The 24,939-nt window shown below is 43.2% G+C and overlaps 3 protein-coding genes across 3 annotated transcripts; 1 reads left to right on the top strand and 2 right to left on the bottom strand.

Annotated features, from left to right (window-relative positions):
- The first annotated feature begins 426 nt into the window (after nucleotides 1–426).
- Nucleotides 427–5,816, top strand: LOC139444389 (S-adenosylmethionine-dependent methyltransferase Rv2258c-like). The gene is made up of 5 exons (XM_071225353.1): nucleotides 427–482; nucleotides 2,625–2,799; nucleotides 3,314–3,507; nucleotides 4,758–4,880; nucleotides 5,229–5,816. Exons 2-5 carry the CDS (start codon nucleotides 2,630–2,632, stop codon nucleotides 5,786–5,788), a joined length of 1,047 nt encoding a protein of 348 aa, XP_071081454.1. The 5' UTR covers nucleotides 427–482; nucleotides 2,625–2,629; the 3' UTR covers nucleotides 5,789–5,816.
- Nucleotides 5,817–7,354: 1,538 nt separating this feature from the next.
- LOC139444388 (uncharacterized) lies at nucleotides 7,355–12,352 on the bottom strand. Its single transcript, XM_071225352.1, has 2 exons — nucleotides 11,399–12,352; nucleotides 7,355–8,948 (listed from the first exon to the last, which is right to left on the bottom strand). The coding sequence occupies exons 1-2, from the start codon at nucleotides 12,350–12,352 to the stop codon at nucleotides 8,085–8,087; spliced, it is 1,818 nt and encodes a 605-aa protein (XP_071081453.1). The 3' UTR covers nucleotides 7,355–8,084.
- Nucleotides 12,353–18,618: 6,266 nt separating this feature from the next.
- On the bottom strand, nucleotides 18,619–23,971 carry LOC139442659 (latrophilin-like protein LAT-2). The gene has a single exon (XM_071223518.1). It carries the CDS (start codon nucleotides 22,413–22,415, stop codon nucleotides 20,658–20,660), a length of 1,758 nt encoding a protein of 585 aa, XP_071079619.1. The 5' UTR covers nucleotides 22,416–23,971; the 3' UTR covers nucleotides 18,619–20,657.
- Nucleotides 23,972–24,939: the final 968 nt, after the last annotated feature.

Genomic DNA, 24,939 nt, shown 5'->3' with positions numbered 1-24,939 from the left:
GACTAACTCTTTCAGCTAATGTCGTCAGTAGCTGCTCAGTAGCTGCTCAGTAGCTGCATCACCTGCCTTCTTGTTGTAAATTTTGACAACCATCTTCTCAAGTGGTGTAGTCAAATTACGATTTCCGGTCAGCCACAAATACTTTAATAATAATAACAATACTTTTAACAACGACAACAGCAACGACAACAATAATAATGTCCTTTTTGAAAAAAGTGATGAGATGTATTTGTCTTTAAATAAAACACTGCAAATAAACAGAATCGTTCACTGGACCTGCTGGAAATCATGACGATGCAGTTGCCGAAATAACGCGATTGAAAGCGATGTGAAAAGCAAAGGATTCGATCCCGAGGTACGGACTCCTTGCGCCCGACTCGCCACTTTGATCGGCTTGTCGGTTCGGGGTATGCGAGTAGCCTCCCTTGTTTGGACCCGCCGATACAGTAACGAAGAGTTTAACCCAAACTCAGCAACACCAGGTATGTCATACAGTCATGAAAATGTGTGCTAGCGTGACATTTGTAATGGCACATGACTGAAATTTCCTCAAGAGAAGGGAATCAAAACAGGGAAGGCGGAATGTATTACCCTTAAATTATATTCAGTTCGCAAAGATTCAAGGTGACCTACTTTCAGACGTGACACATTTGTCAACACGGGTGGCTGATGCGTCACACTGTTTAACCTTGTGCAGTCGGTAGAGTCATACTGACATAACACTCGCAGTAAATATTGCCTTATCGACATAAGGCTATGCATACATGTTGCTTGTTGCAGTTACCATTTCCTTAATATGTTGGAAAAGTGTGCCAGTGTGAGCTGTACATGGGTATTACAGTAAACTACGGTTATAACGAACACGCTTATAAAGAACTGACGGATATAACGAACTTACTTTTTGGTCCCGACTATTTGCTGTAGTTATGCTGTATATATGCTTATAACGAACTACGGTTATAACGAACTAAAATTAGTAGTCTCTTTGAGTTCGTTACTTTACTAACCGTACTTTACTGTACAACCGTCCTTTTCTAAAAATTTCCTGCTACAGAGTAGAAGCGACAAAACCCTTTCCATATTTATAAGAAATCTCTGATAAAAGCTGAGTTGAATGTACGATTCCGACTATATCATGAGCATGTGTTTATGAATCGCTATCAAATAGTCATGACACTTGACATAAATAGGGTGTAAGTCCATCCCCTGATACAAGACACGCCAAAACCTCTTCGTCTCACAAAGTCAGTCGTCTGATGACGTCAGGTGATATACGTGGACATTCTTCTTGGAAGGCCGGGATTGTTCTTGTCGGCTGGCAGGCGGGTGTGTTCGCTGTTTAGAACGACGATCCATGACATTCCAGAGGTGCTCTATTGGGAACATGTCTGCGGAGCGTGCAGGCCACGGCAACACGTTGACGTTGTTGGCTGCAAGAAAGTTGTGTACGATTCGGGCTGTATGGAGTCTGACGTTGTGCTGATAAAGGACACCGCGTGGCAGCTGTTGTAGAAATGGTAGGACAATCGGACGAAGAATGCCATCCATGGAAAGCTGAGATGTCAAACTTCCGTTAACGATGACTAGTGGTGTTCTTTCCTGCCCACAAATTCCTTCCCACCCTATAATACCCCTCCACCATACGGCATGGTTTCCTGAACGCAACATGCCGCCGTTCGGTCTACCCTTCGGCGGTAAACAGCTCTGAAAAGAGAGAACCTCTTCATCAGTCATGTCGCTGCCAACGACGTACAGGCCTTGTCCAGCTCAATCTCTGACGACGATGTTGTCCTCTTTCTTGATTTCCTGAACGCAACATGCCGCCGTTCGGTCTCCCCTTCGGCGGTAAACAGCTCTGAAGAGACAGAACCTCTTCATCAGTCATGTCGCTGCCAACGACGTACAGGCCTTGCCCAGCTCAATCTCTGACGACGATGTTGTCCTCTTTATGGTCTGTAAGCCATAATTCCTTGAACCCGGAGTCTCCTGGATACTGTCAGTCGACTAGCACTATGCCATAAGGCATTCGTCGCTCATGACGTCGCTGTCAGGAATCGATTCCGGAGAGGCAAAGTACGTAAGTACGGGTCTTCAATGGGCGTTGTTACCCTGGATTTGCCTGTTCTTAGCCTGTCTGAAGTGTGTCCGGTCTGTTTGGGTGTCAGTCATGGTATTGTTTTGGTGATTAAATTATCAGTGGCATCCCGTCATCCCGTCTGTATCATTTATATACGCTTATTTCACTTGTAGATTTGGCTGCCCAAACGGCACGTTTTTCAGTGATTCTTATTTTCTAAAAATAAAACAAACCCGTGCCGGTGACGTGTATCACTTTCTGCATAGAGCATTGTTGTGTTTGGGTAATATATTTTGCATTGACTTAGTTTGAACTTGTGTTATAATTTCTTTTCAATTTCATTTTCAAAGTGGTTAAGTTTCTTTTGGCAGTCAGTATATATAAAACACATATACTTCCAAAATGTTAATTAACAAATATTTTCCTGCAATATTTTGCTAACAGAGAAAGTTGTTGGTTTGCGAATGCCGTTTTGCACTTAGTGATATTACAACACACCGCGGCTGCAGAAACTTACTCATGGAATTAATCTGATTTTTCGAAACAGGCTAAATGATGAACCAAGACGAGTATGGTGCCAAGCTGTTTGGTTTTATGGGTGCGGGGTCTGCAGCAATAAGCATCGCAATGGCAAGGGAAACCGGTATTCTTGAAAAGCTGTTGGAAGCAGAAGTGTCAATGACATCACAGGAAATTGCCGAGAAAACGGGTTTAAAGGAGAGGTGATTTAAAAAAATATTGCATACTACATATATACTGTTTCCTTCCTGGTTACACATGAACACTGTAGCTGGAATTCGGATTGAGATCGCCATTTTACCATGTTTACCATTGGTCCATAATCACTGAATATCTCCACAGACCTCAATTCTTTACCACTATACACGGGTAGAATAGGTCTTCAGCAACCATTGCTTGCCGTAAAAGGCAACTATGCTTGTCGTAGGAGGCGACTAACGGCTCGCTGACTTGGTTGATGCATGTCATCGATCCCAATTGGGTGGATCGATGTTCATTATATTAAACACTGGATTGTCTGGTTCACACTCGATTACTTACAGACCGCCATCATATAGCTGGAATATTGCTGAGTGCGGCGTTAAACAACAAACGAACCAACCAACCACCATACACTAACTCGATTGCATCCGCATTACCTCCCCCACCCCCCCAACCCCCACCACCACACACGGGCCATCCTCATTCTCCTTCCTCATCTGTCTTGTCGTCCATCAGGTACGTGCGTGAGGTGTTGGGTGCGCTAGCAACAGCTGAAGTGATTCAGGTGAGCAAGGACAGTTCTCACTACCATGTACCAAGCAGTCACAAGAGCGTTCTGGGCTCGACGTCCGCCTTCTGTAGGATGATGCCACACTTTGGCCAGAGATTCCCTGCTGTCAAGGAATGCCTCAAGCTGGATGGACCCCCAGGTAGGATCCCTTGGGTGTAATCTGACATCAGTATCTAAGGCGGATATATCAACACGCTCACTTTAGGTTGTGTAACATTATAACCATTGTGTGCAGAAAGGGGACACTCGATGGTGGATGAGTGAGTGAGTGAGTTGGGTTCAACGCCGCTTTTAACACTATTCCAGTTATATCGCGTCGTGTCAGCTTAATGTGGGAGGAAAACCCGAAGTGATGCAGGTCTCAGACGTTTACCACTTCGGTGAAACTCACGAGCACGGGTATGGTGCTGACAAAGCTAGAAACATAACCGGGGCGAACCAGGATTCAAACTCACAAACATAGGTTTCAGGCATGCCCAAGGGACGCACCTCTGCACAGCGAATCGCGGCGCCTAAGGCGACTGGGCCACCCAGATGGTGGATGAAGGTATATTTCACAGAAAAACGCAGTGCTTAGCAGTGTTCTTGTAATCAAAAGTCAAGTATCCGTTACAAGGAAAAGAAACTATGCTGAGGACAACACAACCTGGTGTAGCATTGACACTGTGGAATGGTTTATGTAGATTTCATAGGAGGGCACAGGTAGCCTTGTGGTTAACGCGTTCTCTCGAGTCCAGACCCGGGTTCGATTCCCCACATGGGTACAACTTGTGGAGCTCATTTCTGTGATGTTATTGGAATATTGCTAAAAGCGTCGCAAAACCAAAATCACTCACTCACAGTTGCCAGTGCCTCATGCTTGTCCTAACAGCCGGCTTAAAAGGGGATCGGGTGGTCAGACGTTAGGACATGGATGACTGCGTGCCATCATACAAGATTGCGTGAATGAGTGACTAGTCCAGGCTGTATTAATGTTTACAGGTCGCCGTGATAAATGAAATAGTTCTGACTGCGGCGTTAAACTTCGTTTACTACACTACTCGACCCGTGAAGATCCAGGATAGAATAGGTCTTCAGCAACCCATACTTGCCGTCAAAGGCGACCATGCTTGTCGTAAGAGGCGACTAACCGCATCGGGTGGTCAGGCTCGCTGACATGGTTGATACATGTCATCGATCCCAATTGGGTGGATCGATGCTTATGATAATAATTACTGGATTATCTGGTCCAGACGCGATTATTTACAGACCGCCGTCATATAGCTGGAATATTGCTGAGTGCGGTGTTAAACATCAAACCAACCAACCACTACACTACTCATGGAACATGGGTATTGTTACACTAAGGTTGTTGGGCTAACCTCAAATATCATATATCATGATTTTCAGGAGTTGCTTTCGGAGCAATACCAGAGGTGTTCGACATCATGGACGACTACCGTTCAGTCAGTCAGGATATGTTTATAGATAACAACATTTTGTCAGCGGTGCCTGGCTTGAAAGAGAAACTGGGTACGTGAATACTTCTAACTACTTACCAAAAACTGTCTCTCGTTACATGAAACAGATATCATTTAAGAGATTGAATTGGCATCGTTGTATTAGCTTACCTGGTGCACTCGAGAACAAGAAATTTCTAATCAAGTAGTATGACGTTGTTCTTTCGTCGTTAATCTCTCAATAGAGTCGTAGGTCACTCTTTAAGATGATGCTCTTACAAAAAAATATTTCTTGAGTCAATGATAATTAAAGTGACGGGGATGTTTCTGTGTGATGCAAATCTCACGGATGTCTAAATTTAAACACAATTTGAACTTAGTAAGCCATCTTTCACTGAATGATTTCATTATTACTTTGCAGAAGCTGGTATCACTGTTGCTGAATTCGGAAGCGCAAGGGGTTCTCTCCTTGCCAATATGGCGGCGAGATTCCCTAAGTCTTCTTTCACTGGAAGTGACGTGGTGGCGGATGTTGTGGAAACCGCAAACGTAACTGCATCCAACAGGAATTTAAAAAACATCAGTTTCAAAGTGTATGACCTCTACGATTTACCTAAGGAACTAACGAACTCCTTTGATTGGATATTCATCAGTGATGTGGCTCACGATCTGGCTTACTTAGACAAAGCTCTTTCAGAAATCCGTAGAGCTGTAAAATCCGGCGGAACCTTTAGTATGCTAGATATTTGTATGCATGGAAGTGTGGCTGAGAATGTTGGCAACATGGGTGCATGTTTACTTTTTACTGGTTCTACGATGTTATGTCTGGCAGACAGTTGCCGATACGAAAATTCAGCCCAACTTGGACCCTCTTGGACGTCGGAGAAGGCAATGGAGTATCTAAGGCGGGCCGGATTCACTGTAGTTAACGTACACCAAAATGTTAAAGACAAGCACATGACCCACTTTATCTGTGAGTAGAGATGTTCATATAAAAGTCACAACAGTCACAACAAAGGGGCACGGGTGGCCCAGTCGTCTAAGGCGCCGCGATTCGCTGTGCAGAGTTGCGTCCCTTGGGCACGCCAGAAACCTATGATTGTGGGTTCGAATCCCGGTTCGCCCCGATTATGTATTTAGGTTTGTCAGCACCATACCCGTGCGCGTGTGTTTTACCGAAGTGGTAAACGTCTGAGACCTGCATCACTTAGCACTTTCCTTCCACATTAAGCTGACACTCCGCGATATAACTGGAATACTGTTAAAAGCAGCGATAAATCCAACTCACTTACTCATGGATGGATGGAAATGAAAACATCTTGAACAAGTAAGTGTGGTTTGGTAACCAATGATGGGAGTGAGTGAGTGAGTTGGGTTTAACGCCGCTTTAAACAGTATTCCAGTTATATCGCGGCGTGTCAGCTTAATGTGGGAGGAAAGCCCGAAGTGATGCAGGTCTCAGACGTTTACCACTTCGGTGAAACCCACGAGAACGGGTATGGGGCTGACAAACCTGAAACATAGATTTCAGGAGTGCCCAAGGGACGCAACACTGCACAGCGAATTGCGGCGCCTTAGACGACTGGGCCACCCGTGCCCCCTTTCCATCAATGGAATTTTATATTACGCAGCCGCTCGACCAATGTTAAACCAACATGTCACATGTTGCTATGTATTTGTATGTGCATCATCTTAGTCCGAGACGGTCAGTTGTTTTATTTAATGTTTTGTTTTAGTTGTCTCATTGAAAACTGGATAGGTTGGGACACAGAATTTAAGCGTTTCGCGCGTATGATCTTGGCGTCATGCACTTGTGAAACAGTATGCGTGGTGGAGTGCTTGAATTGTATTGTGGGGATGGAAATATTTTGTCACTTGTATATAATAACCGTGAGTACTTTTTCATGTAATTAATTTCGTCAAAAATGATGATTCTCAAATATATATTAAATAAAATTATTTTAAAGTGTAGCTATATAATTAAATAACAAAGGAAAACCAAACTGGAACAAAGCTTTGTTTATTAGCATGCTACTAAATTGATGATATTCTACATACAGTTGTGTCATATATTATGCACACAGAGTTAAGGAATCTGACTATCAGATATACTTGACAAAATAAACACAAATGTAAAACACTTCAAACTCATGTAAACAGTTCTGAATATGTAGTCCGCCTCCGTGGTCTAGTCCATACAGCGTCTACCCGGAGTGCGCAAGGTTGGTGGTTCGACCCATGGTCGCGTCATACCAAACGACGCTGAAAGATGGTACTTGTAACCCTGTCTGGCGCTCAGTAGTTGGAGCACTATAAAACCGGCGTTAGTACACGAAGCGCCCCCCCCCCCCCCCCCCCCCCCCCCAACACACACACACACCACCACCACAACGCCAACACACACACGTCAATATTTCGATCAGAGCACACGAGTCCTCAACGGGATGGAAATATTGATTAATTCTTTAACCCCATGATCAAACATTTAATCATTCCACTGGGACAAGGAATTTAGTTAAGAAAGCGCGCGCGTGTTTGTGTGTGTGTGTGCGTGCGTGCGTGCGTGCGTGCGTGCGTGCGTGCGTGTGTGTGTGTGTGTTTGTTTGTAGGGGAGGATAATGTCAGTAGAGACGTGAGGTTCAGTCAGCCAGTGTCGTCCCCAGTACCTCATGATTCTCGCAAGATGGGGATCGAGTGGCCAGGTTCTGTGACTTGACTGAGTGTCATCGTTGGACGCTGCTCATAATATCAATCAGTGGTTTGTCTGGTCCAGGTTCGATACTTACATCTCGCCGCTGGAATATTAGTGTCTATGGTGTTAAACAACAACTAAAAACCCTGTGGGGCTAAATATTGCTAAATGTGGAGTTACAAAATTCACATACTCAAATTTAAGAAACCTTAAACTCGCGCATGAAAATAATACTACACAGCAATACAGACCCTGTCCCATCGCCAGGGACACTAAAACATATCTCAGTGCTTGGATTTGAAATAAGGATTCTAAAATGCACTAAACAAAGCACCAACTGAAGCAACTTTCAACAAGTGACGGAGTATTCCTTGCCCCGACCACCCCACTACTCGCACGCACGGACGTACGCACGCACTCAAGCACACAATTCAAAAGAAAAGTCATGGCACCGTAGAGACAAGTACACACGTAGGCACCCTACTTGACGTTTAAGCACGCCCACATATTCTCAAATCAAAATAGTCCTTTGTAATGAAAAGCTGATACACCAGGTTGCGTCCAAAGTTGGAAGTAGACACTAAATTACAGATGAATTAAGAAAATATTAAAAAAAATACAAACAGTTGAAAGACTTGTAAGCGTATAGCTTTGCTCTGTGCCAATACTTGAAATGCGCATGGTGACATTGTACATGTCCTTGTCGTTCAGCGGTAGTGTAAGATCTTCAAGGGTAGATAGGCATACCAAAATATCCGAACTGTTGGTTACAGTAAAGTCTCCCCCTGCGATGAGTGTCTTACTTTTGTTGAGAAGTACACTAGCGTTAGCCATCAGTGTATAATCAGATTGACCATACAAAATCTGAGGACAGTTACGCTTCACATAGTCACTTGAAAATGCTTTATAATCACCTACCTCAATAGTAAATGGCTCGTACACACACGATAAGGTGTGATATGTTACAGTTTGTGTAACGGGCAACATGCTTTTATACACCGCACGAAAGGAAATATTAAACCCCTCGTAATGAAGACATACATCTCCAAAAAGCAGGTTTGATAAACGTTCACCAAAAGTCGCAAAGGGATATTCTATAGAAAAGTTACTAACAACATATATCGTTATCTCCATGCGAGAAATATCAGCAATACTTATGTCACCTATGTCGTTGCACCCCCCATTAATATAAAATGACTTGGTGTAAATTGTGATAACCATCTTCTGAAGCGCTGTTGCCTCCAAGTCCGTTTGTGAGGTGTAATAGTCTGTCAGAACACGCTTCAATTCGGTCAAGCTGACTGTGTCTATGTGATTTTCTAAGACGGGGACCAAGTAAAGGCGAATGAAATACCTCGACGTTTGAAATTGAAATTGCGTGAAAATGTTCAGGCATTCTCTGTTCTTCAGCTGTTGAAACGGCGGGCAAAGAATTCTACGGCATTGGTCCTGAAAACAAATGACATGGTCTTATTTTATTGGAATAGGTGTTGTTGTTGTTGTTTGTTTTGATATGTATATACCAGCTATACCAAGAACCGGAACTCACGTCACTGTCCCACATCCAAAGCAACACCCACATCCTCATCCAAACCAGCATCACACCCACAAGAAATAAAACCATGTCAACTACACAAGTCACTGCCACATCCATGTTGAAGTCAACAGCATTGAATACGTCCACTGTCACCACTAACTACAGGGAGATTCACGCCACACCCACATAACGCAATGACAAAGTCAACAGCAAGGTCCACTTCCACATCACTGTCGACAAGATCCAGACCCGCGTCACTGTCGACAAGATCCACACCCACATCACTTTCGACAAGATCAACACCAACATCACTGTTGATAAGATCCACACCCACATGCATATCCACAGCCACATCGCTGTCGACAAGATCCACACCCACACCACAGTCGACAACAAGGTCAACACCCACATCACTGTTGATAAGATCCAAACCCACATCACTGTTGATAAGATCCAAACCCACATCACTGTTGATAAGATCCAAACCCACATCACTGTTGATAAGACCCACACCCACATGAATGTCCACAACATCCACACCCGCATCACTGCCGACATAATCCACACAGCCATCACTGTCGACAAGATCCACACCAACATTCACACTCACATCACTGTCAACAGCAAGGTCCACACCGACATCGCTGTCAGCAACAAGATCCACATCCACATTACTGTCGACAAGATCCACACCCACATCACTGTCGACAAGATCCACACCCACATCACTGTCGACAATATTTTCACTCACATCACTCTCGACAACATCCACACCCACATCACTGTCAGCATCAAGGTCCACACCAACATCACTGTCGACAACATCCACACCCACATCACTGTCGACATCATTCACACCCACATCATTGTCGACATCATCCACACCCACATCACTGTCGACTAGATCCACACCCACATCACTGTCGACAAGATCGAATCCCACATCACTGTCGACTAGATCCACACCCACATCACTGTCGACTAGATCCACACCCACATCACTCTCGACAACATCCACACCCACATCACTGTCAGCATCAAGGTCCACACCCACATCACTGTCGACAAGATCCACACCCACATCACTGTCGACAATATTTTCACTCACATCACTCTCGACAACATCCACACCCACATCACTGTCAGCATCAAGGTCCACACCAACATCACTGTCGACAACATCCACACCCACATCACTGTCGACATCATTCACACCCACATCATTGTCGACAACATCCACACCCACATCACTGTCGACTAGATCCACACCCACATCACTGTCGACAAGATCGAAACCCACATCACTGTCGACTAGATCCACACCCACATCACTGTCGACTAGATCCACACCCACATCACTCTCGACAACATCCACACCCACATCACTGTCAGCATCAAGGTCCACACCCACATCACTGTCGACAAGATCCACACCCACATCACTGTCGACAATATTTTCACTCACATCACTCTCGACAACATCCACACCCACATCACTGTCGACAACATCCACAACCACATCACTGTCAACAAGATCCAGACCCACATCACTGTCGACAACATCCAGACCCACATCACTGTCGACATCATTCACACCCACATCATTGTCGACATCATCCACACCCACATCACTGTCGACTAGATCCACACCCACATCACTGTCGACAAGATAGACAACCCACATCACTGTCGACTAGATCCACACCCACATCACTGTTGACAAGATCCACACCCACATCACTGTCGACACGATCCAGGCCCACATCAGTGTCGACAACATCCACACCCACATCACTGTCGACATCATCCACAACCACATCACTGTCGACATCATCCACAACCACATCACTGTCGACATCATCCACAACCACATCACTGTCAACAAGATCCACACCCACATCTCTGTCGACAACATCCACAACCACATCACTGTCAACAAGATCCAGACCCACATCACTGTCGACAACATCCAGACCCACATCACTGTCGATAAGATCGACACCCACATCACTGTCGACATCATCCACACCCACATCACTGTCGACTAGATCCACGCCCACATCACTGTCGACAAGATCGACACCCACATCACTGTCGACAAGATCCACACCCACAGGATACTAATATCAACAAAAATGGTAGCCTAGTGGTTAAAGCTTTCGCTCGTAACGCTGAAGACCCGGGTTCGATTCCCGACATGGCTACAATGTGTGAAGCCCATTTCTGGTGTCCCCCACCGTGATATTACTTGAATATTGCTAAAAGCGGCGAAAAGCATACTCACTCACTCACGCAAGCGCAACCTCACAACATCAAGGGAAACCTTCGACAAAATCACAGTAACCATAACATAACTACTCACAGTGAGTGTATCCTGATATTCTCCTCGAGGGCAGAAGTTTCCCTTTGGATCTGTGTTCATATTGCTTTCTTCAAACTGTAGCAATCCAATCAGTGGCTTAATTGGTTGCAAGCCCATCGCAGGTAGTCGAAAACTGGGTGTTTGAACACAGCACGAGGTATATATGACACCTTCATTGCAAATGTGGCAGAATATATTCTGATAACCCCAATTAGTGACGTGGCTGTAGGCATGACAGGCGGCCTCGATAGAAGCATTGTACGTCTTCCAAATACCTGTCACATTGCACTCAGAAATTGGTGACATTTCATGACATTTTCGGGTCGAAATGTTTTGTGGCACACGGTATTCAAAGATGCACAAAGGTGATTTTTCTAACAAGTCAAATATAGCCACTGGATCAGAAATGTGGCTGATTTCCTCTGGAAACTGTTCACATGCAACACCTATGTCCCATGTTTGAAAATCTTCATAACCATGGCACTGTGCACAATATTTATTTCTAAATGTTAAGGACGTCACATTTTCTCTTCGAAGGGAAACTGGCAGCTGGGTGGAAGTGTTGCATTTTCTGGAAAGTTCTTCCGAATAATGTTTATCACCAAGCGAACACTGTGTCACCACATAGATCTGTATAGCCTTAGAAATGCCTTGAGAAAACTCTACACATTCTAGGTCGTACTTGCCTTTGCCAATGTACAGATCGGGGCAACAGTCGCCGAAGTCCCTACACTCAGCGTCACAGGAACAACGTGTGCAGATGCTATCGCTTGCTGGAAACGGGGCCATGATATCGGTTTCAGGGGTCGACAAACATTTTGATTTACAATACTTTGTTTCGTAGCTCAGAATGAGTGAAGTTAGATGTTCGTTGACACTTGGTTCACTTTCATAACTCATATCTGCAAGATCCAGGATCACCAACAACCGCAGAATGTTCACCACCAACATCATCAGTAGATGTTTCTTGGGTGACACTGTTCTGAAAGTATCAGAACAGGCAAATACAGTCATTAACATTAAACAAGTACTGTCAATTGAATGAACCATCATTTTTTAAGAATCCAAAACGTTGGGGAAATGCTAGTTATATAAGCAAGGATCAGGCCATTTAGTTTTGTGATATTTAAAATGTTTTAATATAAACAAAATATATTGTTCACGCGTACGGGTGGTCACGTCGGGTGAGACGTCGTAATTCCCTGTGCAGGATTGCCACCTTTAGGCGTGCCAGAAACATATGATATGTTTGTCAGCACTATACACATAGTTGTGAATTTCACGACCAGCTTGACTTCGGATTTTCCTCCCACATCAAGTTTACATGCCGTGATATAACTGAAAACTGATATAACTGATATAAAACAACCTTGAGTTTAGATTTATATCTGCCTGCTCAATATTGGTCAACAACATATAACACCCCGTTGAAGCGCAATTTCAGAATATATAGTGCTTGTACTGTTGTGTATATAATGAACACCGAATTAACTTGTATACGAAAGTGATTTATAAGGTTTAAACTACTGAAAAATACAACATAATGCATACTCACTGATATTTTCACAGACTGTGAATACAAATTTGAACAAGTTTGTCCCGTGCGGAAGAAGTAAGTGCACTCACGAAATAAACGTTAATTTATTAAATTATTAATATGAGGAAATAAATGTTTGGGTTTATCTCCTTATAGACATTATAGTTTGGCTTATATGTTATTTAACGTTGCAATATGCCAGCTATATGGCGGCGGGCTGTACGTACTCGAATCTGATCCAAACTAGTGATTGACGTCATGAGCATCGATCCATACGAAGTTGAGATACCTTGACATGTTATTACCAACTCACCGAGTCTAACAACCCGACTTCTTTAGTTGCCGCTAAGTACAACATGGGTTGCCGGGGACCTTTATCCTAACCCAGAATCCCAGAGGGTTCATCAGAATCCTAGTCATTGGGTTTCGATATCATTTTGATAATGATTCCCGTGTTTGGATGTCATTCAGTGAACTGTACACGGTGTCTGCACTGAAGTATTTCAGTAATATTGCCGTTGGAACCTTTGGTTTCAACTGTACAAACAGAACTGATGCATTTGTACCAGCAACAAATGTGACCCACCATCAGACCTTATGGGTGAAAAATCAGATTTTCACTTCTCATCATCTTTTTAATCTACATTGTCTTAGGAACACAAAAGTACAACGACATCAAACATTTGGACCCATTTTCCGACTAATATCTGTTTTTGTAATAATTGCAGTTTTTAGATATGTCTGAATAATTGAAAGTAGACATTTATGCTGAAAGCTTTTGAAATAATGTTTTTATTACATTACGAACTTACGAGAGAGAAATAAGATTTTTGTACAGTCCGCACACATGGCGATTTTTATTGACGACAAACGTCTTTATGACGTCACAGCACAACTGTGTCTTAGCACTAGGGCTGAGACGTGTAACTCGGGTATCCGGGTCCGGTGGGTACTGAATAGGACCCGGGTATCCACAGGACTACCCGGACCCGTGGTTAGTCCCGTGATATATTGTTTAATGACAAAAATGTCTGGCACTCTATGGTTACACTACAAGTCACCAACTATGCATCCATTCCTTCTGATTTTTCATATGGTTGAATAAAGTTATAACTTAATTAAACTTCAGTGTATGAATGACCAGATTGTTAAATACATGTATCCAAATACGTTTTGCCAGGGCTATGCTAAAAATGTTCCCAATCGGACATTTTGAGACATCTCCTGAGCCCTACAGTGGGTACCGGGTAGGGTCGGGTAATAGGGGGGTGGGTACCCGGGTAGTAAATTTTGACGCGTCCCATCCCTACTTAGCACCCATAATGCCCCTTTTCTCCTGGTGGGTCACAAACAGTGAAACGATTTGACGAGGAAATATTACAATGTTTGTGTTGTGAGTAAGTGGTTTTTATCGCTATTCATAACCTGGAAGATAGATCTGTTTGAAACGACGTGCTTTACACAATGAACAGGACGTAATTGAACGAGAAGTGGGTCGAAAATTATTGCTGTGCTGCCAAGACGAAAAAGTGATGCATACATATGCATAAACGTGTTCATATCCGACAAGCAGCATTTTTAATAATACACTCTCTCACTAAAGAAACGCAACCCCTATATTTTCAAGATGTTTATCTCAATATTCAAGTTATCATAACACATTTATTATTGAAGACAACAATATGAAATTTGGCATGGTGGCAGTACAGTTATGCAAGTTTAAGTCCAGACTTCGACAGATCTCTCACTAAGATTGACTTGACGCAAGGGGGCGTCTTTCTCAGTACCTCGTATGAGCGCCATGAGCTGCGATCACAGCATTGCACCTCCTAGGAACAGAACGGATTAGACGCCGGATTCTTTCCTGAGGGATTGCTCTCCACGCCTCCTCCAGTGCAACGGCTAGTGCATCCAACGTCTGCTGCGGCGGTGTACGTGCACGTACTCGTCGGTCCAGATAATCCCAAAGATGTTCGATTGGGTTGATGTCTGGTGATCGTGAGGGCCATGGTAACACGTTGACGTTAGAATTCTGGAGAAAATTCACTGTTGCATGAACAGTGTGCGTCCGGGCGTTGTCGTGTTGATAGAGCTCTCTTTGTTGGTCGATAATCGGCAGAAGATGAGGCTGTAAAACGTCATTGATATAGCGCTTGGCTGTCAAATTGCCACAAATGATCACCAAGTCTGATCTTTGGTTGTAAGACATGCCCCCCCCCAAACCATGACGCTCCCACCACCAAATCTGTCGACCTGCCGAACACATTTCGGGGCAAAACGTTAGTTTCCTCTTCTATAGACACGCTGTCTTCCGTCAGGGCGTTGAAAGAGAAAACGTGATTCGTCACTAAACCAGACGCGCCTCTAGTTTCTGAGGGTCCATATCCGAACGTTGGTGCACCACCTGAGTCGTTGGCGTCGATGTTCGTGGCGTAAAACAAGTCCAAAAAGTGGTCTTCTTGCACGCAGACCGGCCTCTCGTAGACGGTTCCTAATTGTTTGTGCGGACACTCTTCTCAAACCTGGCACCTATGTTGCAGTGACTTTAGGTGTGGCTAGCCGATTACGTAGGTGGGTGACCCGGATGAATCGATCCTGAGGTGGTGTGGTAACCCTTGGCCTACCACTTTTTGGGCGATCTTCAGTTGCATGAAATTGTGTGTATTGGCTCCAAAGTCGGGAAATCGTTATTTTATGAATATTGAGGTGCCGGGGCAACGTTTCCAAAGCTTTGTCCGGCTTCAATAAGACCAATGGCGATATTTCGATCTGCAGCACTCCACCGTGGCATATTCGACCTTGTCTTTCGGCGAAAACGATAGACTGAATTGCTAATCAACACGTGCTTTTATAAACCCAAACTTCTGCTGCTCTTTCCATGAATTGCACGTGCATGAGGCTTTTGGCATGGGCCACGTGAAAAGTTTGCTCACTATGATAAAAGTAACAATAAAATGCCCTTGTGCACGAAAATGGGTGTGTTTGGGCGCTTACGTTAATAAACAGTGTACATGGTATCCGTGCATATCAGAAAAACTGTATTTACAATCAACATTTTTCTTCTTGGGGCTTTCTAACATTTTCAGACTGGGGTTGCGTTTCTTTTTTGAGAGAGTGTACGTACCCGGAAATAACTAAACATTTCCAATATTGCAAGTGATTTTCTAGTTTTTAGTAACTGTAATGATAATAACGAACGAATTGGGAACACATTACAACCGATGATTAAGTTGCTGTTATTACCGCTAACGATTTGAAGGACGATAGGGGTAAGATAGAAATTTCAAAGTTGACGTTTTTTGGATCAGTGATGCGTAATGCCGCCACGATTTTGTCAAACATTCCTGCGAATCAATCTCCAAATCGCGATTTGACGCGGTCGACGGCCGATGGCGTTGACGCACACGTCTCCCTGTCATTTCCGAGACGTATTGAATGGGGGAAAGCTCTCGGCTCATTGCTGGTCCTGTCATTCTATGGATGCTGAGCTGGTGGAGGTGAGCATTGATGAATCATGAACGGTGAGCACCGGTTGAACGACAAAACATCGACCCACCCACCTTGCAAACGGGACAGTATGTTGTCCCGATAGTACTGTCCAGTGACCCTTACACAACATGGAGTGGGGTTCAGTCAGTCATAGTGATGCCACCCCACACCATAACCGATCCACCGCTAAGTCTGTCATAGGTCTCAGGCTGACTTTGGCTTGACATTCATAGTGACGTCGCCAGACACGACCAAGTGCAAAATGAATCGGGACCCATCTAAAAACATGACACGTGACCATCGACGATTACACCACTTTTGACGTACAACATTGACGCCTGATGGCAATATGGCGATTTGTAAGGTTGTATGTGACAAACATGAATAGTTTGTTGGCAGTGGTGACAAAAAGGAATAGTTTGTTGGCAGTGGTGACAAAAATGAATAGTTTGTTGGTAGTGGTGACAAAAAGGAATAGTTTGTTGGCAGTGGTGACAGAAATAAATAGTTTGTTGGTAGTGGTGACAAAAATGAATAGTTTGTTGGTAGTGGTGACAGAATTGAATAGTTTGTTGGTAGTGGTGACAAAAATGGATAGCTTGTTTTGTGGAAAATACCCAAACAAAATTGTTTTGTGTTAATAGTGAAAATGAATAGATGGTTTGATAATGCTCATTGCATAAATAGTTTCTTGGTTACATCTGGGAATACATAGATTGATTAAAATAAATGAATGCATTAATATATATTTATACAAATTATACATATTCAAACCTATGCTAGATTTTGTGTTTAATTTTATTTCAGTTAGACTCATCGGAGTAAGTTAATGTTATAATATGTTTAACTCTTTGGTCTTCAATTTGATCTCCAGATAACACATCCAGTTCGTCATATAAAAAAAGTGGTAAATATAGTTAGAGTTTGGCGGGACCTGACTGTGAGTTCGACATAGCCGGAGATTCGACACATCCTACTTAGAGGTGAGGTGGGTGAAATGGGGTTTAACGTCGCGTCCAAGATTATTGCACTTATATAGCGACGTGCATGCACGTGTGTGTGTCTGCTTGTACTAGTCCGCACTGATGCCGATTTATAGTGCTAGCTCACTGAGATACCATGCCGCAGTTGAACATGAATGCCCCACTCAGACACAATATACTGACTTCGAGCCGACCAGTCCTTGTTTTACCCCCTTAATGCCGAGCGCCAGACAGGGTAATAACAAGTACCATCTTTTAACGTCTTTTGGTATGACGCAGCCGGGGATCGAACCCAGGACCTTCCGCTCTCTGGGCGGACGCTCTACCACTAGACCACGGAGGCGGTCACATCCTACTTAGACACAACGGGGTTCGATTGTATGGTGTTTTAGCCAACATGTCTGAATGAAAAGAAGACAGAACTGACATGGATTTCAACGTCCTTTATATTATTGTAATGCGACGTTTCAGTATACACAAAGTGCCGCATCAAGCAAATGTTCAACAACTGGGAAGACCATGGTTATAATATGGGTGAGTGGGTGGTGGGTGGGGGCTGGGTGTATGTTTAGGTTAAGGAGACGTGTTTAGCTCATAGATTTAATGAAAATATATATCTGATTTGGCAGTTTTGGCTTAAAGAAAATATCTAACACGCGCACGCACGTACGCACGCACACACAAACACACACACACACACACACACACACGCCGCTTCGAACTGTATTACAGTCACACACGGTGTGTGGGACAAAACCCAAGGGGTACACATCTTAGATGTGGGCAACTTTGGTAAAACTCACGATCTTAGGTATGATGCTGGCTAACCTGGTAAACATAATCAGGGCGAAGGTGGGATGCGAGTCTCGCCTGGCAGGGAGAAGGCGGTTCTTTTAATATTGCATAGTTTACACAACACATTTCAGTATTGCTCATCATTGACTTTAGTAACCTAGATTACACAAAGAACTAGCATGCTGCGGTTGAGGAAGTACAACCATTGTTTCATAGTTACCAGCGATTCTACACGTATACACTCACGTGGGTTTCCATTTCCGTTCATGAGGCGTTCATATCTCGAAATTCTTCTTCCGCTCAGATATAACAGGAAGCCACAGTAATTGTTTAATTTGAACTTTTACAGAAAGACAATTATTCAGCAGAAAATGTAGATATTATTCTATAGAGGACAAGCAAGGTTAATTGGCACTTTGACAGAATGAAACATAATAATACTACTCAAAAGAAGTTAAGGATCACCCGATTCTTTCATATTGGTAAAATTAATCTGTCATGGCATGAGAGATTAACTATTGTAATATGAAAGAATCAGGTGATCCTTAACTTCTTTTGAGCAGTATACATTGTCAATGCAAGCGAACAAACAGTTTAGATTATCCACCGAAACAGATTCCATTTGGCGTAAATGGCAAACTTGGCTGTGAAAATTATATGGCTGAACCACTGAAAATCAGTGCTGACACTAGGTGTTCGCGAAAAGGTCAAGTACGTCCTGCCCTACCGGTAGCACCCGCCATTCATAAAAAGTAAGTATTTATTGCCTGGTGCCGCCCAGCAGTGCTCCTGCCATGCGACATCGACATGCGACATGCGACTTACAAATAAGTCAAAAATGCTTATAAGTGAAGAAAAAACGTTTAAGAAATATATTGGCTTTGAGTGAGTGAGTTGGGTTTAACGCCGCTTTTAACAGTATTCCAGTCATATCGCGGCGTGTCAGCTTAATGTGGGAGGAAAGCCCGAAGTGATGCAGGTCTCAGACGTTTACCACTTCGGTGAAACCCACGAGCACGGGTATGGTGCTGACAAACCTAAAAACATAATCGGGGCGAACCGGGATTCGAACCCACAATCATAGGTTTCTGGCGTGCCCAAGGGACGCAACTCTGCTGAGCGAATCGCGGCGCCTTAGACGACTGGGCCACCTGTGCCTCCATATTGGCTTTGAATCACAGTAGAGGGCAGTTCTGGACTTGTTTTGACTTGTTTCAGCAGAATATATATATTGTGAAATGACCTCGGCATTCAAAACTGTAGGGTCATCTCCTGATTTGTCAACTTGTTAAATGATATACAGAAAATATATCATGTAGTGTTCATAAATATTTTCACAATGCATTCAATAACAGACAACTATACAAAAATGAATACATAAATGAAACAAAAGAGATCAAATAATATTAACTACAGCATCTTATAAAAGATACAGGAATTATAAAATCGCATATCGTTTATAAACATTAAGCACGATTATAAAATAAAACAGCTACATTGAACCACAGTTTTACATAATTGGTGCATGCTATTACACAAGATGCTTCATAAAAAATAATAAATTCTGTTTTATCGCATGTACAGAAATCATGGACTGCATTCAATAATACATACATTCATAAATACGTATCGCAAAAAAAATTAAAATAAAACATAGTTCTAAAGGAAGTGTTAAAACTGCATGTCTGATTCACTTTAAGTTCACGCAGTTTGTAATTGAAACTCAATTTTGTTTAACTTTTTGGTTAAACTTGTGACCAGACACTTGTTTTGACCCCTTTGAAACATTCAGTTATAGTCAAGATTTTACTTTTCACTTCTTTTATTTTTATATTATCTACTGGTGTTGTATTATATTTAAATAATGTATATATAGCTGTGTTCGTTGTTGCTACAATAATCATTATAATACAAAATGTGCAACAACTGAAATGAATACTCAGTGAGTGAGTGAGTGAGTATGCTTTTACGCAGCTTTTAGCAATATTCCAGCAATATCATGGCGGGGGACACCAGAAATGGGCTTCACACATTGTACCCATGTCGGGAAAAGAACCCGGGTCTTTGGCGTGACGAGAGAACGCTTTAACCACTAGGCTACCCGACCGGTTACCAAATATAATCCATCCTTTGTTTGTCTTTGTGCCGCACTCGGTAATATCCAGCTATACCACGGCGGTCTGTAAATAACATGTGTCTGGACCAGATAATGTAGTGATTGATACTATTAGCAACGCTTCGCGCTGTCGGTACGATGACACACAATCAGCTAATTTACCGAGCTAATTTGACCATCCGATCAATTAAGTCTCATACCACAGGCATAGGTAAATAGGGACCAATTCTCGGACAAATTGTGTATTTCTTTGCTCATGTCATGTGGCAGAGAAACGGATCTGAATACCCCCAAAGTCTTTACATTTTGGCACTGAAGAAATCCAAGGATCCATGTAGATTACTCACGGGAGCTCAAGTCTGAAGAAACATTTGAACTCAATGTTACTTTTGAGTTTACATCTTTACTTCTGCAAGGTGATGGTCTAGTTTTACCTTTCATACACAACTTTAACACACGACTGTTGCAAACAAAGCTTAAGAAAATTAACAGACCTTGCCCACCGGCTAGGATCACAAAAGCATAGTTGAATGCTTCGATCGAAAATGAGGATCCCAAAAGGCCAAACACCCACGACATACAGCTTACAGAGGCTATTTTTAACATATGAAGGATGGTTCCTTGTTCTTTTTGTCCCGCCTGCACACGCTCTTTTGACAACCGTCTAAGAGAAGTGACTGTGGATATGAAGAACGCGAATGTACCCACAACAATGACAAAGATGGGGATGCCGAACGATATCAGAGTGATGACGCCAGGATTGAGGAAACAGGCGGCTCCTCTCTCACTGTACCCAATTGTGGACTTACCAAATAGGAATAAATTCGTAAGAATGGTTAAGCCAACAATAACACCTGGGACCATGTAGACAAATGCTACATATTTACAAAAGATCTTCCGTTTATTGCCTGACAGGTTAACCGAAGACAAAATGTTTCGAAATACTCGGAAAACATGAAAGGTGTTGACACCCATCCATGCAAAAGTGACCATCCAGAAATAGTGTGTCAGTACGCCGATTATTTTGCATACCAGGAGATTATCATGAGCACCTGCTCCAAATAGAAATAGTCCTTGTGCGACGAAAAGCGAACCCATCAAACACATCAAGATGCATCCCGGTAGTGTATGTAACGTAGTCAGGGTTGCATACACCAAAAATGACAACGCCAGAAAGAACATACTAAAGGACAAAGAAACAGTTGTAAGAATGGTAAGAATATCATAGCTTTGCTCTAGGCCAGATTTTTTATCAAGTCTGCTGTCGTTGTTTAGGACGGGCGTGAAACTGTCGAGTGTAAAATTCTCAAGCGTAGATAGGCAGACCAAAATACCTAAATCTTCAGTGAGCGTAAAGCTGTCATCTGGAATAAGTGAACGGTTATTCCCCAGCAATGCACTTGCATTGGCCATCAGTGTGTAATCAGATTGAGAATACAAAATCTGAGGACAATTACGCTTGATATACGTACTTGGAAAGGCTTCAAATGCATCTTCACCAATAACATCTGGGTCATATACTGAGGTATGATTTGTACTGTAACGTATAGTTGGCAACATATCTTTATAGAGAGCACGCAGAGTGATGTTCATTGCTTCGTCGGAAAGAAATACATCTCCAAAAAGAAGGTTTGATAAACGTTCAGCAAACACTGCAAAGGAATCTCCAAAAGTAAAATTTACAGCAAAATATATCCTAATATCTATGTTAAAATTACCGAAAGCATTAATTCTACTATAATCATCGCCATCAGTATGGTTGTTCCAGGACAGGTCAGCATGTGATAAGTTGTTGAAATTAACGATGACAACCACCTTCTGAAGTGCTGTGTCATTCCCGGGAATTTGTGAGATGTAATAATCGGTCAGAACACAGGTCAAATGGGTCAAATTGACTGTTTTAGAGGTTTTTGTTACTATAGGGACCAAAAAAATATCAATAAAATGCTTCGACATCCTAAAAAAAGGAGCGAAAATGCCTTTACATTCTCTATTCTTCAGTTGTTGAAACGGAGGGCAAAGTATTTCATGGCATCGGTCCTGCAAGGAAATAGAACGTATTATGTCATTGACCTTGGTCTTACATCCATTGATCATTTTGTTACCTTGTCGAAGGTTGCTGTTTCGTGAATATGTACATATACAACATAATGATACAATAGTGGATCATACTAATATTATAAAGCAATATGTGTGTCATATTGATTAAGTGGGTGAATCGTCTTTCATTTATATCATAGCACGTCAGTTTAAAATCAAATTAAAATCATATCTCTTACTCTGAATCAACTGCCCGAGTTAAATGAAGGATGCGTGGGTTCCTGAACCAATACGATGTCAGAATTCTAAAACGATTATGAAATTTCGAAAAAATCCACAAAAGCCGTAATATATAAACAACAATATACTGGCGCGTTCTTTTTTTTCTACTTTTATTATATGCATTTGGAACTGGTAGTTTAATTCCTGGATGTATCAATCACATGCACAATAATATAATGTCACCGCCTTTTTTCTAGTTCGTTTTCGAGATACAGATATCATATATGCTGGCATCGGTTCTTCGCTCACTTGTACCGAGAAGACGTTGATTGTTTGATGAGAAAGTTTACCTGACGGTATCCTATCACGAGATAGGGGGTTATCAGTTCCTTCACACACAGGAGTGTGGCATCGGTTTTGTATCGGAGTGTCAGAATACTCATCCTTGTCAACATCGACGATGCATACCCACGCTCGTGTCAGATTCAGTGGACATACCTTTTGTAACAAATATCGAGTTACACACGGTCTCAACCATAACTTCCATACCTACACTCACACCCTCAACACCACATCTCAATTCACAACACCAACATCTCCACCCACGCCCACGCCCACATCTACATCTATACCCACAATTACATACAGTTTGTACACACACATTCCACACTCACAACAACACACATACACACGAAAAAACGCCCACATCCACGTCTACACTCACAACACCACCCAAATATACATCCAGTTATACAACACCCACATCTGCACCCACAACTTCATGTACACCGACATCTACATCTATACCCACATTTACATACTTCAACAGCCACACCCACATTGACATCCACATCAACCGTACCCAGAAAACAACACACAAGCACAACCACAACAACCTCCACACCATCATCAACATATCATTTTTATTATAGTCAACACCCACTTGTACATTTTTGTCTACATCCACACCCTCATCCACATTGCACACCGACTTCACATTGCACACCCATATCCACATTGCACACCCACATCAACATCCACCTTGCACATCCACATCCATCTCGCACACCCACATCACAATGCACACGAACATCCACAACCAAACTCACATCCACAACCACACCCACTTCCATATCCACCTTGCGCACCAACATCCACATCCACCGGACACATCCACATCCACATTGCACACACACATCCACGTTGCACACACACATCAACATTGCACACCCATATCCACATCCACCTTGCACACCCACATCCACATTGCACACACACACCCACATTGCGCACCCACACACACATCCACATTGCACACCCACATCAACATTGCACACCCACATCCACATCCACCTTGCACACCCACATCAACATTGCACACCCACACCCACATCAACATTGCACACCCACACCCACACCCACATCAACATTGCACACCCACATCAACATTGCACACACACACCCACATCAACATTGCACACCCATATCCACCTTGCACACACACTTACATTGCACACCCACACACACATCCACATTGCACACCCACATCAACATTGCACACACACATCCACATTGCACACACACTTACATTGCACACCCACACCCACATCCACATTGCACACCAATATCCATATCCACCTTGCACACCCACATCCAAATTGCACACCCACACACTCATCCACATTGTACGCCAACATCCACATTGCACACCCACATCCACATCCACCTTGCACACCCACATCCATATCGCACACCCACACCCACACCCACATTACACACCCATACACACATCAAAATTGCACACCCACATCCACCTTGCACATCCACATCCATCTTGCACACCCACATCACAATGCACACCCATATCCACATCGAACACCCACACCCACATCCACATTGCACACACACATCCACATTGCACACACACAGATCCACATTGCACACACACACATCCACATTGCACACCCATATCCACATCCACCTTGCACACCCACATCCACATTGCACACACACACACACATTGCACACCCACACCCACATCCATATTGCACACCAACATCCACATTGCACACCCACACCCACATCAACATTGCACACCAACACCCACATCCACCTTGCACACCCACATCAACATTGCACACCCACACCCACATCAACATTGCACACCCACATCCACATTGCACACACACTTACATTGCACACCCACACCCACATCCACATTGCACACCAATATCCATATCCACCTTGCACACCCACATCCACATGGCACACCCACACACTCATCCACATTGCACACCAACATCCACATTGCACACCCACATCCACATCCACCTTGCACACCCACATCCATATCGCACAC

This window comes from Haliotis cracherodii, unplaced genomic scaffold (genome assembly GCF_022045235.1).
Source record: "Haliotis cracherodii isolate W230 unplaced genomic scaffold, xgHalCrac1.p SCAF_5, whole genome shotgun sequence".
Classification (NCBI taxonomy): Eukaryota; Metazoa; Mollusca; class Gastropoda; order Lepetellida; family Haliotidae; genus Haliotis; species Haliotis cracherodii.
The sequence above is the reverse complement of the archived record's forward strand: the minus strand, read 5'-3'. Positions and strand labels throughout refer to the sequence as shown.

Excerpts from the sequence above, each read along its gene's own strand:
- LOC139444389 (XM_071225353.1), top strand. The coding sequence starts at position 2,630 with ATGATGAACCAAGACGAGTATGGTGCCAAGCTGTTTGGTTTTATGGGT. Across the intron at positions 3,508-4,757 it reads CAAGCTGGATGGACCCCCAG|GAGTTGCTTTCGGAGCAATA; the intron begins GTAGGATCCCTT and ends CATGATTTTCAG. Across the intron at positions 4,881-5,228 it reads TGGCTTGAAAGAGAAACTGG|AAGCTGGTATCACTGTTGCT; the intron begins GTACGTGAATAC and ends ATTACTTTGCAG.
- LOC139444388 (XM_071225352.1), bottom strand. The coding sequence starts at position 12,352 with ATGATGTTGGTGGTGAACATTCTGCGGTTGTTGGTGATCCTGGATCTT. Across the intron at positions 8,949-11,398 it reads AATATCAGGATACACTCACT|GACCAATGCCGTAGAATTCT; the intron begins GTGAGTAGTTAT and ends ATTTGTTTTCAG.
- LOC139442659 (XM_071223518.1), bottom strand. The coding sequence starts at position 22,415 with ATGATCAATGGATGTAAGACCAAGGTCAATGACATAATACGTTCTATT.